The sequence below is a fragment of the Bicyclus anynana genome, chromosome 19 (genome assembly GCF_947172395.1).
Source record: "Bicyclus anynana chromosome 19, ilBicAnyn1.1, whole genome shotgun sequence".
Classification (NCBI taxonomy): Eukaryota; Metazoa; Arthropoda; class Insecta; order Lepidoptera; family Nymphalidae; genus Bicyclus; species Bicyclus anynana.
Window position 1 is genome coordinate 12983710 of NC_069101.1, and position 15471 is coordinate 12999180.

The following is a 15471-nucleotide window of genomic DNA, read 5'->3' on the forward strand; positions in this document are numbered from 1 at the left end:
CACTGAGCATAACCGCTACACTATCATGGCATTGATAATATGATAAAAAGTTAATCACAATTAGCAACGAATCAAAGTTTTAACAATTGTTTAATTACATATTAATGTATAAAAACTTTACTATTACAGTTAGTAGGTACAGTTACAATAAATCGATTAGTTATCTATTAAACGAAGAAATTCCCGAAATTTCATATTTTGGACCGCGTTATGCGACAATCAACCAATTCTAGCGTCTATGAATATCTTTTGTTATATCTTTGTTTGTTTCTTTTTTTGTTTGAATGACTATGCTTTCCAGTTAGTCCCTTATAAATCATGTCAGGATCTGATGATGGAATTCTGGAGAAATTGAGGGGAACTTTCGAATATTATGGAGACAATAAGTGCATTTGTTAATGTTTTCATTAAGTATATTATGTACTACAATTTAATGAAGGATTAGTGACGATCTGATGAGGTAGCCAAACTGCCGAACACAGACGAGGGAACTCCTCATCAATTTACAGCAGTAGTAAAGTACCTTTTGTTTGGGTTTAAATAATTTGTATCGATGAGAACTTTACATCTAGATGGGTTGTGATTGTCATTGGGGGTCTGGTGATGGAGATGAGGGACAGTTAAGGAAACTCCTCTAAACTCCTCTACGGTTTACAGTAGTTACCTTGTGTTTGGGCTTGATTAATTTCTATTGATGAGAACTTTACATCTAGATATGTTGTGACTGTCGTTAGGGGTCTGGTGATGGATACGATGTAGTATATTTAAAATAAAAGGGTACTTTTTAACGGTTTAAAGTAGCTACTGACTACCTTGTGTTTGGGCTTAAATAATTTGTATTAATAAAAACTTTACATCTAGATGGGTCATGACTGGTATCAAGGGTCTGATGATCGAGACTTAAGACAGTTAAGGTTACTCCTCAACTGTGTACAATATTTATCTGATTAAGCTTGATTATTTTGTATTGATGATAATTTTTCACCTATATGGGGTGTGTTTGTTAACATAAACAAAAAAAATGTTCTTATTTCGTGGGGTTAACGGGGAGTGATGTATGCGAGTAATGGTTAAAGTAGTATATGTATAATTGGTTTGGTTGATTGTACCTACCTAGTATCGAGTTACTAATCATAACAAAATAACGTCGTGGTTTAAGGACTTATACTCAAAATCGTTAATATGTCTAAAAATGAAAAGATAATATAAAAAATTCAACCGACTACTAAGAAACGAAAAATACCATAGTAAGTGCTACCTTCTGATCAGTTTGAAGGCGGTACCAAGTTATTGATGTATTAATTCAAGCTGTTTATATTAAAAAAAAATAGGATTTTCAGACAGTTCTTTTTTCTTAATTTTTTTCAGTTCACTTCAGAAACGGTTTGAATTAACACATCACTAACTTGGTACCGCCTTCAAACTAATCAAAAGGTAGCACATACGATGTTATTTTTCGCTTTTTAGTTTAGTAGAAACATATTTGTGATTTTGAAGTCGGTTGTATTTTTTTTATATATTTTTTTTATTTCTAAAATATTTGTAAATAAAAAAAATATAAGTAGTTAAGTACATATTGTCATCGGATCTCGACGTTGAATAAGTAACTTGAGTGCTATCCAGTGACTATTTAAAAAAAAAGAGTAGAATTCAGTTTTTCACAAATCTCGCGGGAACCATGGATATACAATTAAGTTAATCCAGAGAAAAATATATTTCCATTCCAAATTTCAGCCAAATCGGTTCGCAAGCCGCAGTGTACAAACATACTTACACACACACACACACACACACACTTTCGCTCTTATAATATAAGCGTGATAAGAATATTAACGGAACCTCGCGGTTTCAATCGTGTCGGTTGCATTCTTGTGAGAATACGGGAATAAAATATAGCCTATGTTAGGTCGTGGTTATCAACCCATATTCGATTCACTGCTGAGCTCGAGTCTCTTCTCAGAATGAGAGGGGTTACGGTTATTCCAATAGTCCACTACGCGGGCCCAATGCGGATTAGCAGAATTCACACACGCAGAGAATTAAGAAAATTATCTGGTACGCAGGTTTCCTCACGATGTTTTTCCTTCACCGTTTGTTTTTTGGAGTTGGAGGTGCATCCACCGGACCGGAATCGAACCCCCCCGGAATCGGAGGCAGAGGTCATATCACTGGGATACCACGGCTCTTTTTGTTTGGTTCATGTCAGTTACTCCATGATAATGTTACTTTCAATGGATGAAAGATTTATTAAAATCGTTCTAGTAGTTTTTGAGTTTATTCGTTACGTTAAGTACAAAAATACGAATCTTTTTTAATTTGAATATAATAATGATAAAACGATATTTTAGTATAATGTTCGATGTAGGTACAATCGGAAAATTGGCTTTCCAATGCGGAAATGCAGCCAGTATTGGCACCATTCCACGTGGGCATTAATTGTGTAGTTATTCGGATAAGTTAGCTTATGATCCATATTGTATTCTTTATCGGAATAAATACAAAATAAATTCTGATTAAGTTTTGCATGAAACAGTCCAATCATATCATTCTTAATTAAATTGTCCGTTAATTTACCATCAATAAGACCGCATATATGTATTTCACAAATGGAGAATAAATGTTATACCTACTTATAAATAACAATGTCCATTAATGTATTTTTCATTATAGAAAAGTGATTACTTGTTGGCAAACATAAGTTAATTTAAATTTAAACATGTTACCGAAAAGATTAATATTCATATTGTTTATTCCATTATTATTGGGTATGTAAAAATACTGTTTTCACCACTCTTGCTCAAAACACTGTCATATTACCACTCTACAGCGGGGCTAAACAAGCATTTCAGCCTCTAAGGCATTGGCGTATCTAGAGGCGTGCCTGGGGTGGGCCTACATATCACTGAATAGAGTCGACACTTCATTTAATAAAAAAATTGTTAGCAATATTTGTAGACTATTAAAAGTATTGTATAATTGTGATTATTTGATATTTTAAATGATATTTTCTGTAAAACTATTAGTATTTCGGCGCCCATCATAGAATTTTAAACCGGTAGCACAGTGTCCTAGGGTAGGCACTGGACTATTCTAGGTTGGCCCCGGCCCACCCGGCCCACCCGCTATATACGCCTATGCTCTAGGGGCTGATGTAATTTTGTTTTTTTAATTTTTGTATGTTACGAGTACTAGCCTACTATATTACGAAAAAGGTTTATTTCGTAAATAGTAAAATCATACTAAAATAATGGATACTGTAAAACGAAGGAGGTTTTAGTCGTAAATAAAATCTTATTTTATCTCAATCTTATGTGGGTATGAGGTACTATTGTACCTACCTACTCTGCCGTGTGTCCCGTGTTTTAGGTAAGGCCCTGATTGATTGATAAAAAATTTAAATTGGAACGAAATGTAGCGTTCTTGTCTATGGAATGTGTTTTTTATACGATTTTTATTGAGTTGCGGCTGCATAAAGAATTTTACCAACGAATACTGAACTGAATTATTTTATTTTCTCGCAATCGCAGTGCAAAGTATACTGTAACACACGGGGCTAAACCCATTATAAACTCGGTTTATATTTAGCGGCCCTCGCCTTATGGCTCGTGCCCTAAAAGTACCTCGTATATAAAAGGTGTTTTTAGTCCCTTGTTTAAAATTAACTATTTAATTTAGATTCGAAGTTTTATTTAATTTTACGGCATCTTACCGCGATACATCAATAGCGGACAAACTGCAAACTTTTTAAACTATAGTGAGTGTTATTTATATTAATTGTTTTTGAAACACGGTTAGATTTACATTTAAAGGTATTTATTTTATTATGTTTACAGTGTTCACGTATGGCGTTGGACCAGTCGAAGCAGATGAACCAACACCTGGAACAGGACCTGCAGGACCTGAAGCAGCACCTGCAGCAGCACCTGCAGCAGCACCTGCAGCAGCACCTGCAGCAGCACCTGCAGCAGCACCTGCAGCAGAACCTGCAGCAGCACCTGCAGCAGCGCCTGCAGCAGCACCTGCAGCAGCACCTGCAGAAGCACCTGCAGCAGCACCTGCAGCGGCACCTGCAGCAGCACCTGCTGCGGCACCTGCAGCGGCACCTGCACCAGCACCTGCACCTGGTCCAAGCGATTCTAATTCGCCGAAACCAAATTCGACTCTCGCTAACCCGACGGATAAGCTCGCTAAGATTCTTAGTATTCTCAATATTATGCGGCTTGTGCGACCGAAAAAGAATGATAAAAACTCTGATAAGCGTTTAGAATATTTACCAAGAGAATCATCTGATGAAATCGTTTTGAGTGAGCTGAGTGGTTTCAAATGTGAAAAAAGAAACGAATTTTATGCATACCCTGGGAAATGTGATGTATACATTCAGTGCATGGTAAAATCCTTTTCATTAGTTTGACTTTTAATTATTCAAAGCTCCTTTTAATTAGCTTCTAGCTTGGCATTTTGTTATCTTTATATTTATTTACAAGCTTATGCCCGCGTTGTTTTCTTTAATGCATATACCTATGATGGACAATGAGCTGAAAATTCTCACTAGCAGATGCTGGTTATACTTAAGTTAATTGTTCATCATACTTACAGTATCTAAAGTAAATCCCAGTAGATATGACCTCTGCCTCCGATTCCGGAGGGTGTGGATTCGAATCCGGTTCGGGGCATGCACCTCCGACTTTTCAGTTGTGTGCATTTTAAGAAATTAAATAAAACGTGTCTCAAACGGTGAAGAAAAAACATCAGGAAACCTACATACCTAATTCTCTTGGTGTGTGAAGTCTGCCAATCCGCATTGGGCCAGCGTTGTGGGCTATTAGCCTTACTCATCTCTTTCTGAGAGGAGACTCGAGCTCAGCAGTGAGCCGAATATTGGTTGATAATGATAATGATGATATTAAATATTTTTTTTTAATTTAAAAAAAATATCCATTAATTTTTTTTATATGTGTGTGGATTTTCATCCTACTCCTAACAAGTATATATTTGATGTCTTACAGAAATCTTATGATGTCTATGTTTACATTGGTTACCTACTAGATATAGGTTGGCAATTTCGGTGATGGTACTCCCATGATATGCGGGCGACGGGGAGGAAAGGACTGCGCGGGTGTGAGGTCGTGCGCGCGGGTCAGAGGCTGGAAGTGGGGTGCATCAGTTGTGGGTTAATCTCCCATCGCTACCCGCCCCCGCGGACCCTCGGGAGTGTTACGAACGAATTTGCCAAGCTACAGTTACCTGGTTATTGATGAGATTAGCCTCCGTAAACTCATTAAAAGTTATTTTGTTGTTGCAGGATTATGTACCATATGCCTTCATATGCCCTGATGGTCTTCAGTTTCATGAAAAAATGAAATATTCTGGAGTTGTTTGCTATGACGCTTCGGTCGTGCAATGTGTTCGTAAGTAGTTTTAATATTTTACTTTAATTTATTTATTTAGACCACCAACAAAATCATATACATACTAGGGTAATACAAAACATATAATTTTACTTAAAGGTAGCCACACCATGCATAAAAGGTCGTGATAACAATTAAAAGTAATAGTTGAAAAAATTTAAAATTAAGTTACATGAATTATTTTTGATCAATTGTTTAACCAGAAAAATGCTAAATCGCCTAGTGCCCTACAACGTCTATGATTTCCACTGTAAGTGAGTCGTTGGGTTTACTAAGGCTAACTGTTGTTTTCTGTACCATTATAAGTGTGGGAACAAAATTAGTGCACACAGGAAATCTTCGTTTTCCTTACTAACCTAACCACTAGGGAACATATAAAGTCCTTTCCATGAAAGTCTCCAGACGCGGCGCTAATGTCTCAATGGCACTCATTGTCATTTGCTAATGACGGTCATAGTGTAATTTGTAAGGCGCTGTCATGAAGACAGGAAGTTCTTTCATGAAAAGGATGTCACTACTCCTAGTAGAAGGTAGAGTTTCAGTACTAAAGGAGTAGTGACATCCAGTATACACTTTAATATTATTTGGTATGACTTAGATTGGAAACTATAGATAATATTATATTTTTTAAATATCAGCGGGAACGTCCGAGCCTGTTTACAATGAAGAGGATTACTCGTATAATAAGCCCATCGAGATAGTGTTAACAGTACCGAAAAACGAAGACACCAGCAAGCCACAACTCCCTGTATGCACGATGAGAAATTCCGTTTCTCAATATCCGAATAGATGTGATGCATATATCCATTGCCAGGTAAATATTATTTTCATGTATCTCCTTAGCTGCGACGTAGTTAGGTAACCAAGTGCCCTGGGGCAAATAAATAAATGGGGCACCACACTATCTAAGTGCCCCTGTCGAATCTCTTTCTACGATCGCTTAAGCTTCGAAAACTAGAGAAATGTATGTATGTCGAATCGAAATGTGAGTATCACATCACAATAACATCGCTTAGACAGAATATTCGATTACCTGATCGATGTTTTTGCTGTAGAATTGATTATTTTTTTTAGATATAGTTTTTGTTACAAATTTTTGCGGCGCTGCCGCGGATCCCTAACGCCCTATACAAAATGGTACGATTTAATGACGTCGTAGGTACATAATGATCGTTATATTTGAGTGGACGTTCAAACAAAATTACTGATATCTTTGTTATTTGTGCGTTTGTGTTTATATTTCATGTATTAAAAAAAATCACATTTAATGTAAGGAAACTAAAACTGTATGAATTTTTATCTAATTACGATAAAAGATTTATTAAAATATTTATTATTTTTATTAAAATATTTATTAATTATACGAAATTTTTTTAATAGATTTTGAAATTTTATAATCTTATTTATTTTGCAAATAACTAGACAATCTTTGCTTTTTATGTATAAATTACCTAACATTGACTTTATTTACCCGAATATACCATAATAATCAAATCATCCCCATTTAGATTATTTCACCAACTGTAAAAAAATACGAGACGCGTTAAGTAGACCATTTTGTTTTGTTACAGAATTACGTACCACAAGCCTATAGATGCCCGACTGGACTTCATTTCAATATCAATGGGCGGTGGCCAAATTTCTGTGACTATCCTTCGGTGGCGAAATGTACAGGTATGTACTTGGACTGAGACATGCGAGCCGTGATAACCCTGTGGATGTGATCTCAGCCTTCGATACTGGGGGCGTAGATAAGAATTCCGGGGCATGCACTTCCAACTTTGGCAATAACGTGTAGCAACCCAGGGTCTGTGCCATGTGGCATGTCGATTCTCTATCTACAAACGTTATCGCTTCGAAAGTTTAAAAACGTATGGGAATGATATTCACTATAGACAGGTCACGTGATCATGTTATCGACCGTTCTGTTATTATCATAAATTCTGTTTGTTTTCGAAGCGTTAGCGTTTGTAGAAATAAAATCGACGTTGGTTCCAGCCCCCCCTAGTCAAGTAGCATGTCGATTCCCTTTCTACGATCGCTAACGCTTCGAAAACTAGAAAGATGTATGGGAATGACATTTGCTATCACGTGATCAAGATCTGTCACTCTTATACATTTTTTTAGTTTTCGAAGCGTTAGCGATCGTAGAAAGATAATCGACGTGCCACAGACGGATCGCCCCAACGTAATTTGATACTTCGACGATGACGAAATCGCGGGCGTCCGCTAGTTAAAAATAAAGTATTAGTTACTGTAATGTATTAAAAATAATAAAACATTAGGTAGTTCAAAAGAATATTTTAGGCTTCTGTTTACCATAAACGTCTGGCTCTACTTTTTGATACATTTTTAATGAATGATTTTTTTACAGTCATCGGTTACTAATACTGTACTGGGCTATTAGTTCCAAGACGACGAACACTTGGATGTAACATTGATGACGACTAATATGATGGAACCAACGACATTTTGTATTATAGACATGTTACCTGCCTACAAAACCACCGCAAAATTGATCTGAATTTAGCTACATTACTGAGCGCACACATGCACAATTTTGTCTTTAATTTCTTTATATATTTATGTATATATACTTTTTACACATCCTGAACACACAACTCGACATTGTGTACAATATTTGTTTAAATAACTTTCGTTGTTTTTTAATTCGACTCAATTAAATTAAGACAATAATTTTGCTTTTGTTCGCCTCAGTTATGACGCGCTAGTGACATATTACTATTATAAAATCTTCGAGTTAGTGTTTAAGTCATAAAATTTAATAAAATTATAAAATATCACGGTGTATGCCTTTTTTTTCGGAATGTTTTGGTGGGAGGCTTTGGCCGGAGTTACCCTTCTTTTTTATTCTTTACAAGCCCTTGACTACAATCTCACCTGATAGTAAGTGATGATGCAATCTAAGATGGAAGCGGGCTAACTTGTTACGAGGAGGGTGAAAATCCACACTCCCTTCGGTTTCTACACGACATCGTATTGGAACGCTAAATAGTTTGGCTACCTCTACCGCCCTACTGGCAAAGACGTACCGCCAAGCGATTTAGCTATCCGGTACGACGTCGAGTAGAAACGGAAAGGGGTGTGAAACCAAGAAATAAATGTAAAACGCATTGCAAAAGGAGATCGACCATTTTTCATATATCGCTAGGTCCAGATTTGATAAGCGACCTTTTACAATGACCAAATTAGTGTCATTAAATATCAGTTTTAGACTTGTTAAATTTCAGTCATAATCAAGATATGGGCAAATGTCTACATGCTTTTCAACATAATAAAAAAAACACATAAAAAAATAACAACGATGAGTTTTGATTATTTTCTGCAATTTTAATATATAAAAAAATATACATACAGCCGAACATAGAACCTCCTCCTTTTTGTCGGGTTAAAAAATAAAGGATGTTTTTGTTATACCTACGTCATATTTTTTTTCGTGACTTGATTTTTTGTTACATATTTTTTCCGTAACATGAATGTTTTTCTGGCTCAAAATGGTCGGTTTTCTTTTAGGGACTAACTGTATTGAACCATTTTAACGAAAATTATAACATATACCCTTTAGTGTAGACCCTTTAGTGTAGAAACCTCAATAGCTCAGTGGTAACGGGGCCGGGCTCATCACTAAGTGGTGGTTCGATCCCCGCCCGCTGGACTATTGTCGTAACCTACCACGGTCTTTTCCAACTAATTGGAGGGGAAAGAGTTAAAATATACAGCAAATATATATTTTTTTAAATAAACGAAAATATAAAACTACCTATAAAAATTAGGACATTAAATCACTAAATACACCTACCTCTTGTTCTTTATTTATAAAGGATTCCTTCATAAAACATCTGAATATAAATAAATTTTTCTCTTCCCAGCGCGAAAAAAATACCTTAATTATAAATTTTCCTTTTAAATAGGTAATGATTAAAAGAAAAATAATGAATAAAAATCATTTTGATTTCGATTTAAGCATAAAAATACAACTAACAAACTATGACAGTTAAAATATCGTTAGCCACGCTTTTGACGCCGATTTCGTCTCAGTTACGCTACATTTTCTCCTTGTGTACCTATACAACGAGAGTCAGCGATAGCCAGACAATCTCATTTTCTTTTTTTATAAGGAACTAGCAGACGCCCGCAACTTCATCCGCGTTAAATTTAGTTTTTCACAAATCCTTCGGGAACCATGAATTTTTTCGGGATGAAAAGTAGCCTATGTGTAGTGATCCACAGTAAAATCTATTTCCATTCCAAATTTCAGTCAAATTAAGCGGTTAAGTAGTTGCGGCGTTAAAGACTAACAACATCCAAACATCCATACAAACTTCGCGCGTATCGCGTTTATAATATTAGTAGGATAGGATAGGATAGGATAAGCTCGCGCTTGACCACGATCTCAACTGATGGTTAATGGTAGATGTGGCCTAAGGTAGAACGCGCTTGCCTAGAAGATGCCTATTCTCATCTATTTTTTTATTTTGTTCTTTACAAGTTAACTAATACAATCTCACGTAAGTAAGTGATGAAACAATCTAAGATGGAAGCGGGATAACTTGTTAAGAGTAGGATGAAAACCACACCCTTTTCGGTTTCTATACGACACCGTACCGGAACTAAGCGATTATATGAAATTAAGACAATTATGCACTTTTGTTCACTTCAGTGACATATTATAATATTATAAAATCTACATGACTAATTTTTCAGCATTCATAAAATGAGGTAGATCTGGCTAATGCAATCTCTCGGTCCACTACCTAGCTGAGAGTAGTTCCGTTTTTTTCACCTCTCGGGGAAATGGGAGTTAATTTAAAGCGATTATGGCTGTTGACTCCACGCGCGGCGCCTGCGCAGTGCAGCAGTCGCGTTCCGCGCCTTCCATCCACTCGTTTCTTACTTTAATAAATATGTAAACAAATATTTTTGTATGTAAAATAATAAAAATCAACACATATTTTCATTTATTAACTTTTATAACGAAAGTTAAGGTAATGGAAGCCCGTATTTGATAGCAAACACCGCGATCTCTATTCTGAAAATCGGAAGATAAATGTAACGAAATTCCTGAATGTTTATGTGAAGTTTCATCTTAATTCAAGTGCGAAATTATCTTAAAATCTCCTTCAGTGTAGTCAATTGTTAAACATTTCGTCGAATCGACTTTTAAAGTTTACGAACTGTGATGAACTTTAACTGAAAATTTTGAAGAAAAATGTGTTTTTTAAACGTTCTCCGCCTACACGTGTCTCAGACTCAAAGACAGAAGCGTCTCTACAAGCAATATATGGACCAACTAGCCGGCGCATATGTGGAGAGATGTCCAGAAATGGCCACACAATGGGAGCCTGGCTACACCTACAAGTTTCCAAGCCCGGAATGGCGTTACTCCGTTCCACGTGATGAGAGGTGGTTTCAGACCGAGTCCGGGTCGCTGACACAGTGCTCTGACAGCGGAAGGTGCTCTTCACCCTGTTGTTCGGAGGTGATCTTCAATGGTGGACAGCATTTCAGCGGGAAAAGCGCGCAGCATATTTGTAGAAGGAACGCTATTTGCTACCCAGGAAACTTTGGGTAAGTTGTTTTATGAAGTTTATATACGTACAGATAAATTGTGAAGTTTTATAATAACACAGAATACATAATATGTACAAGCACAGATTAATCAATAATAGGTAGATAGAGCTTCAAATACAAAATTCAAAAACTAATACATTCTCGATTCAGTACGGAAACGAAGCGTCGCATTATTAATTTTCAATATTATTCAAGAAAAATGGCGTTTTGAGTTTTTAAATATTTTAAAAACTGTTCACATAAACTAAAGAAATAGGATGGAGTATTTTTATTGGTTATTATTGATTATTATATTAATTTACGTAATTGTTGTTAGTGTTAAATTATGAAATACAAAATATGAAAAAAGTTTGTTTTTTTATGGATTTTCATCAGCTTCACCTTGTAAAGACTCATTCTGTATGATCTTCTGTGTCTACAAGATATTATTCTAAAGCATATCGTGTAAAAGTTTATCGTAAGTTTCTGATTGAACCATCATTACTTTGGGGCTAGATAGTGATGTGTATTGTTTAAGTATATTTATTTAAGTATATTTATTTATTTATTTATCATGATAAATCTTAGTTTACTTAAATAAAGTTTTGCGAGTATTTCTATTATCTTTTATTCTATTATATTTTTATTACATATACCTACGTTGTTTATTCATAAAAAATGTTGATTATTTTACGAATAATTAAGTATAGGGATCTTCAATTTTCTTTATAATTATTCGACCTAGAGTTCTCTCAAATCGTCAAACCTAATCCTGAAAGTAATCATTCTATATATTTAAGTAATTTGATTATTGTTGTACTATGTAATTAGGTTAAGTTTATTTTAGTTATTTTTCATAAATGCCTGGTGCAATTAATTAACTTTCTTTATATTTTCAAGAAAGTAATTTACGATTGTTATCGTGCAATGTACGAGGTTGTATGCAAATAAAGTTTTCAAAGGCAAGTAGTAAGTGTGCCAAATTCCTCCGCAATCGTTTAACATACTGTGATGGTAATAATCTGCGTATGCAATGGAAAAGTTGCATCAAAATCACTGAAGCGGAAGGCGGCGCGTGTTCGCTGCGACTGTACCTACGTATTGTTAATTATATAGCGCTCATAGAGTACAGTTAGCTTATTCCTACGCTGTATTTTCTTGCATTTGAATAATTAATGAACCTTACTTGTAAATTAAACCATAATCGAACTATAAACATACAACAATACAAATTCAAACCTTAGAATTTGTGTCCTCTTAAATTGAATCGTCGTTATCAACCCATATACGGCTCACTGCTGAGCTCGAGTCTCCTCTCAGAATGAAAGGGGTCCACCACGCTGGCCCAATGCGGATTGGCAGACTTCACACACGCAGAGAATTAAGAAATTCTCTGGTGTGCAGGTTTCCTCACGATGTTTTTCCTTCACTGTTGGAGACACGTGATATTATGATGATATGATAGATGTAACCCCAAGCGATTTAGCATTCCGGTACGATGTCGTGTAGAAACTGAAAGGGGTGATTTTCATCCTACTAACAAGTTAGCTAGCTTCCATCTTAGATTGCACCATCACTTAATGATGGTAAGTGAAATTGTAGTCAAGGGCTAACTTGTAAGGAATAAAAAAAACACTGCCACTTGTAAAATGGCGTAGTCAAGGTCAATGATCATAAAAACAAAAGTACGACGAAATATGAAATACTACGACTCATTATTTGAATGGTAGCCGTGATTGACCAGTGGATATGTATCTGTCTCCGATTTCGGAGGGTGTGGATTCGAATCCGGTCCGGGGCATGCACCTCCAACATTTCAGTTGTGTGCATTTTAAGAAATTAAATATCACTTGTTTCAAATAAATACATCGTGAGGAAACCTGCATACCAGAGAATTTTCTTAATTCTCTGCGTATGTGAAGTCTGTCAATCCGCATTGGGCCAGCGTGGTGGACTATTGGCTTAACCGCTCTCATTCTGAGAGGCGACTCGAGCTCAGCAGTGAGCCGAATATGCATTGATAATGAATGAATGAATTTGAATGGTACATCAAAATACATAATAAGGCCGCAGGTTGTGATGCCAAATGGAGATTATTTCATAATTATGCAGTCTTATGAACACACGACATCGTTACGTGATGAAAAGTAATAAAATGCTGACACTGCTTCTAGGAGTTAAGTAATTCCTTTCTCCATAAATAATCAGCTTTTTTCGCTAGAATATATTAAGAGGGGTTCACTCAACCCATCGTTGAAACACTGCAAAAAATTATTATTATCGCAAATATTTCTCTTCCAGGAAAATGGAACTATGCTTACCTTGATATAAAATACTTACAGTACTTATACAGTAAAGATTATCTAAATAAAAAAAACGGCCAAGTTCATGTGGGGCCACGCGCAGTGTAGGGTTGCGTAGATTAAGTTAGCACTTTAATCCCTTATGTAATGCACAAAAATACCGATAACGATATCCCACGCCCTGAGATAGACGATAAAAAACGAAGGGAATGCGTATGCTGATTAGTACTAGCGAATAAGATTTTTTTTTTAAATATATTTTTCCGTATCTTTTTGAATATGACCAATATTCCCATTTCCCTCCAACTAGTCGTGTAAGACTGTATTAGGAGTGGTGGGTACGACAATAGACCAACGGGGTTCGAACCACCACCTCTCGGTGATGAGCCCGACCGTTGATGCTCTAATTTTCAATTCGATTGGCACGCATACGTACAAATGATAAAAGAGACAATGAGGAGAAGAGAGATTAGAGAAAAACATGAGATGAGGAAGAGAGAAAATTCTCAGCAGTTGTATGTCAGCTCCAATGCACGAATGGAGTTTACTCTTTCGAGATCGACTCTAATGTCGATCGATCGTCTAAATAGGTGTATGTTGTTGGCCAGCAGCATACCTACACTATGTACGTCTAAATACGCCTGAAAAGTGAAAGGTGCGCAGAATATGTTGCTCACAAAAAACGTAACGCTGTAATTCGTTCATCGATTTTTACACCCCATATTTTTTTTATACCAGGGGCAATATATGAAAAATCTATTCTTAAGGAGGATCCAATAAAGTCCAAAAAAAGGTATGTTACGGTTAGTATATGTGTCGCTAGTCCAACCGAGAATAAAAAACCGCAACCAATAAAGCATAAACATTAGAAGCAATTCCAATAGGTATATCTTACAGAATATATTCGTATTTATCTAGTCTCTATCTTGTCTCTATCTAGTCAATTAAAGCCATAATACATTATACAGCGAGAAGTTTAATGACCGTTTGGATAGTGACCATGATGTCTGAATAAGTAAGACAAATCTTTTATTCTTTACAAGTTAGCCCTTGACTACAATCTTACCAAGTGTCTTACCAAGTTACCACTTGGCAGGTGATGGAAGATGGAAGCGGGCTAACTTGTTAGTAGGAGGATGAAAATTCACACCCTTTTCGCTTTCTACAAGACATCGTACACCGAAACGCTTAATCGCTTGGCGATACGTCTTTGTCGGTAGGGTAACTAGCCACGGCCGAAGCCTCCCACTAGCCAGACCTGGACCAATTAAGAAAATCTCAATCGGCCCAGGCGGGGATCGAACCCAGGACCTCCATTTTGTAAATCCACCGCACACCACTGCGCCACGGAGGCCGTGAAATAATTGTAAGTGATTTTATAAGAGCTGAATGCTAGCCCATGCCATCCTCCTACTCAACCCACGTGGAATGGTAGTCAAGAATACTGGCTGCATTTCCGCGCGACAACCAAGCTGATCATTTGCACAAAAAAGTATGCCTTTCTGTCACCAGTACGCCAAAGATGAATTATGAAGAGAAACAGACAGTCGACCAATAGCGAACCGGAAATATAGCCTTCACTTGTCGTGATAAGATGAAATAGAGAGCAATATCTGCCGCTATTTTTATATCGATATTTTATGTCGATGCATTCCTTCGGATTTTTTTTCAAAATCGTGGTCTCCCTACTGATTGCGTGCAGCCAATATAAAATTATCAGACGGGTGATGCTGACCACTCTCCGCCAAGTTGTCTCCCGATTTCACCGGAAGAATCTATGTAACTTCATCATTGACGCAATAATTATAAGTTACTGCTAACATGTATGTGAAAATAAAGTTAACCCCTAACTGGAATCACTGGGTCCATTTGTACCCAAGAAAAGCAAAAAATCGTTTAATTACAAAACGCGTGCAGTTGTTATTTTGCGCGTCGATTTGAATCTCAATTTTGATTCCTTATCTAATAAGTTAAGAAATGCATTTAATTACACGATTTTGATTATTAAAACTTGATTTATATTTAATACACTTAACTTGTTTTAACACATCAATTATTACACACCACAATAGTCTCATAACTTATAGACTCATTATCGTATTTATTATTATAAAATAACAAGTGTTTTAATCATAGGATCCATTTGGACCCACGATTCCATTTACGCTGAATATATAGCGATTCCTGTA

The 15471-nt window shown here is 36.2% G+C and overlaps 2 protein-coding genes across 2 annotated transcripts in view; both read left to right on the forward strand.

The window, feature by feature from the left end:
- Nucleotides 1-2653: 2653 nt before the first annotated feature.
- On the forward strand, nt 2654-8212 carry LOC112044592 (uncharacterized). Its single transcript, XM_024080470.2, has 7 exons — nt 2654-2765; nt 3834-3870; nt 4042-4387; nt 5303-5408; nt 6047-6222; nt 6980-7082; nt 7783-8212. Exons 1-7 carry the CDS (start codon nt 2717-2719, stop codon nt 7794-7796), a joined length of 831 nt encoding a protein of 276 aa, XP_023936238.2. The 5' UTR covers nt 2654-2716; the 3' UTR covers nt 7797-8212.
- Nucleotides 8213-10695: 2483 nt separating this feature from the next.
- The window catches only part of LOC112058076 (espin), a 128717-nt gene continuing 123941 nt past the window's right edge, over nt 10696-15471 (forward strand). Inside the window, exon 1 of the mRNA XM_052887320.1 lies at nt 10696-10997. Coding sequence (XP_052743280.1) covers nt 10711-10997 — 287 coding nt within the window. The 5' untranslated portion in view covers nt 10696-10710. The remainder of the gene's footprint in view (nt 10998-15471) is intronic.

Excerpts from the sequence above, each read along its gene's own strand:
- LOC112044592 (XM_024080470.2), top strand. The coding sequence starts at position 2,717 with ATGTTACCGAAAAGATTAATATTCATATTGTTTATTCCATTATTATTG. Across the intron at positions 3,871-4,041 it reads GGACCAGTCGAAGCAGATGA|ACCTGCAGCAGCACCTGCAG; the intron begins ACCAACACCTGG and ends ACCTGCAGAAGC. Across the intron at positions 6,223-6,979 it reads ATGCATATATCCATTGCCAG|AATTACGTACCACAAGCCTA; the intron begins GTAAATATTATT and ends GTTTTGTTACAG.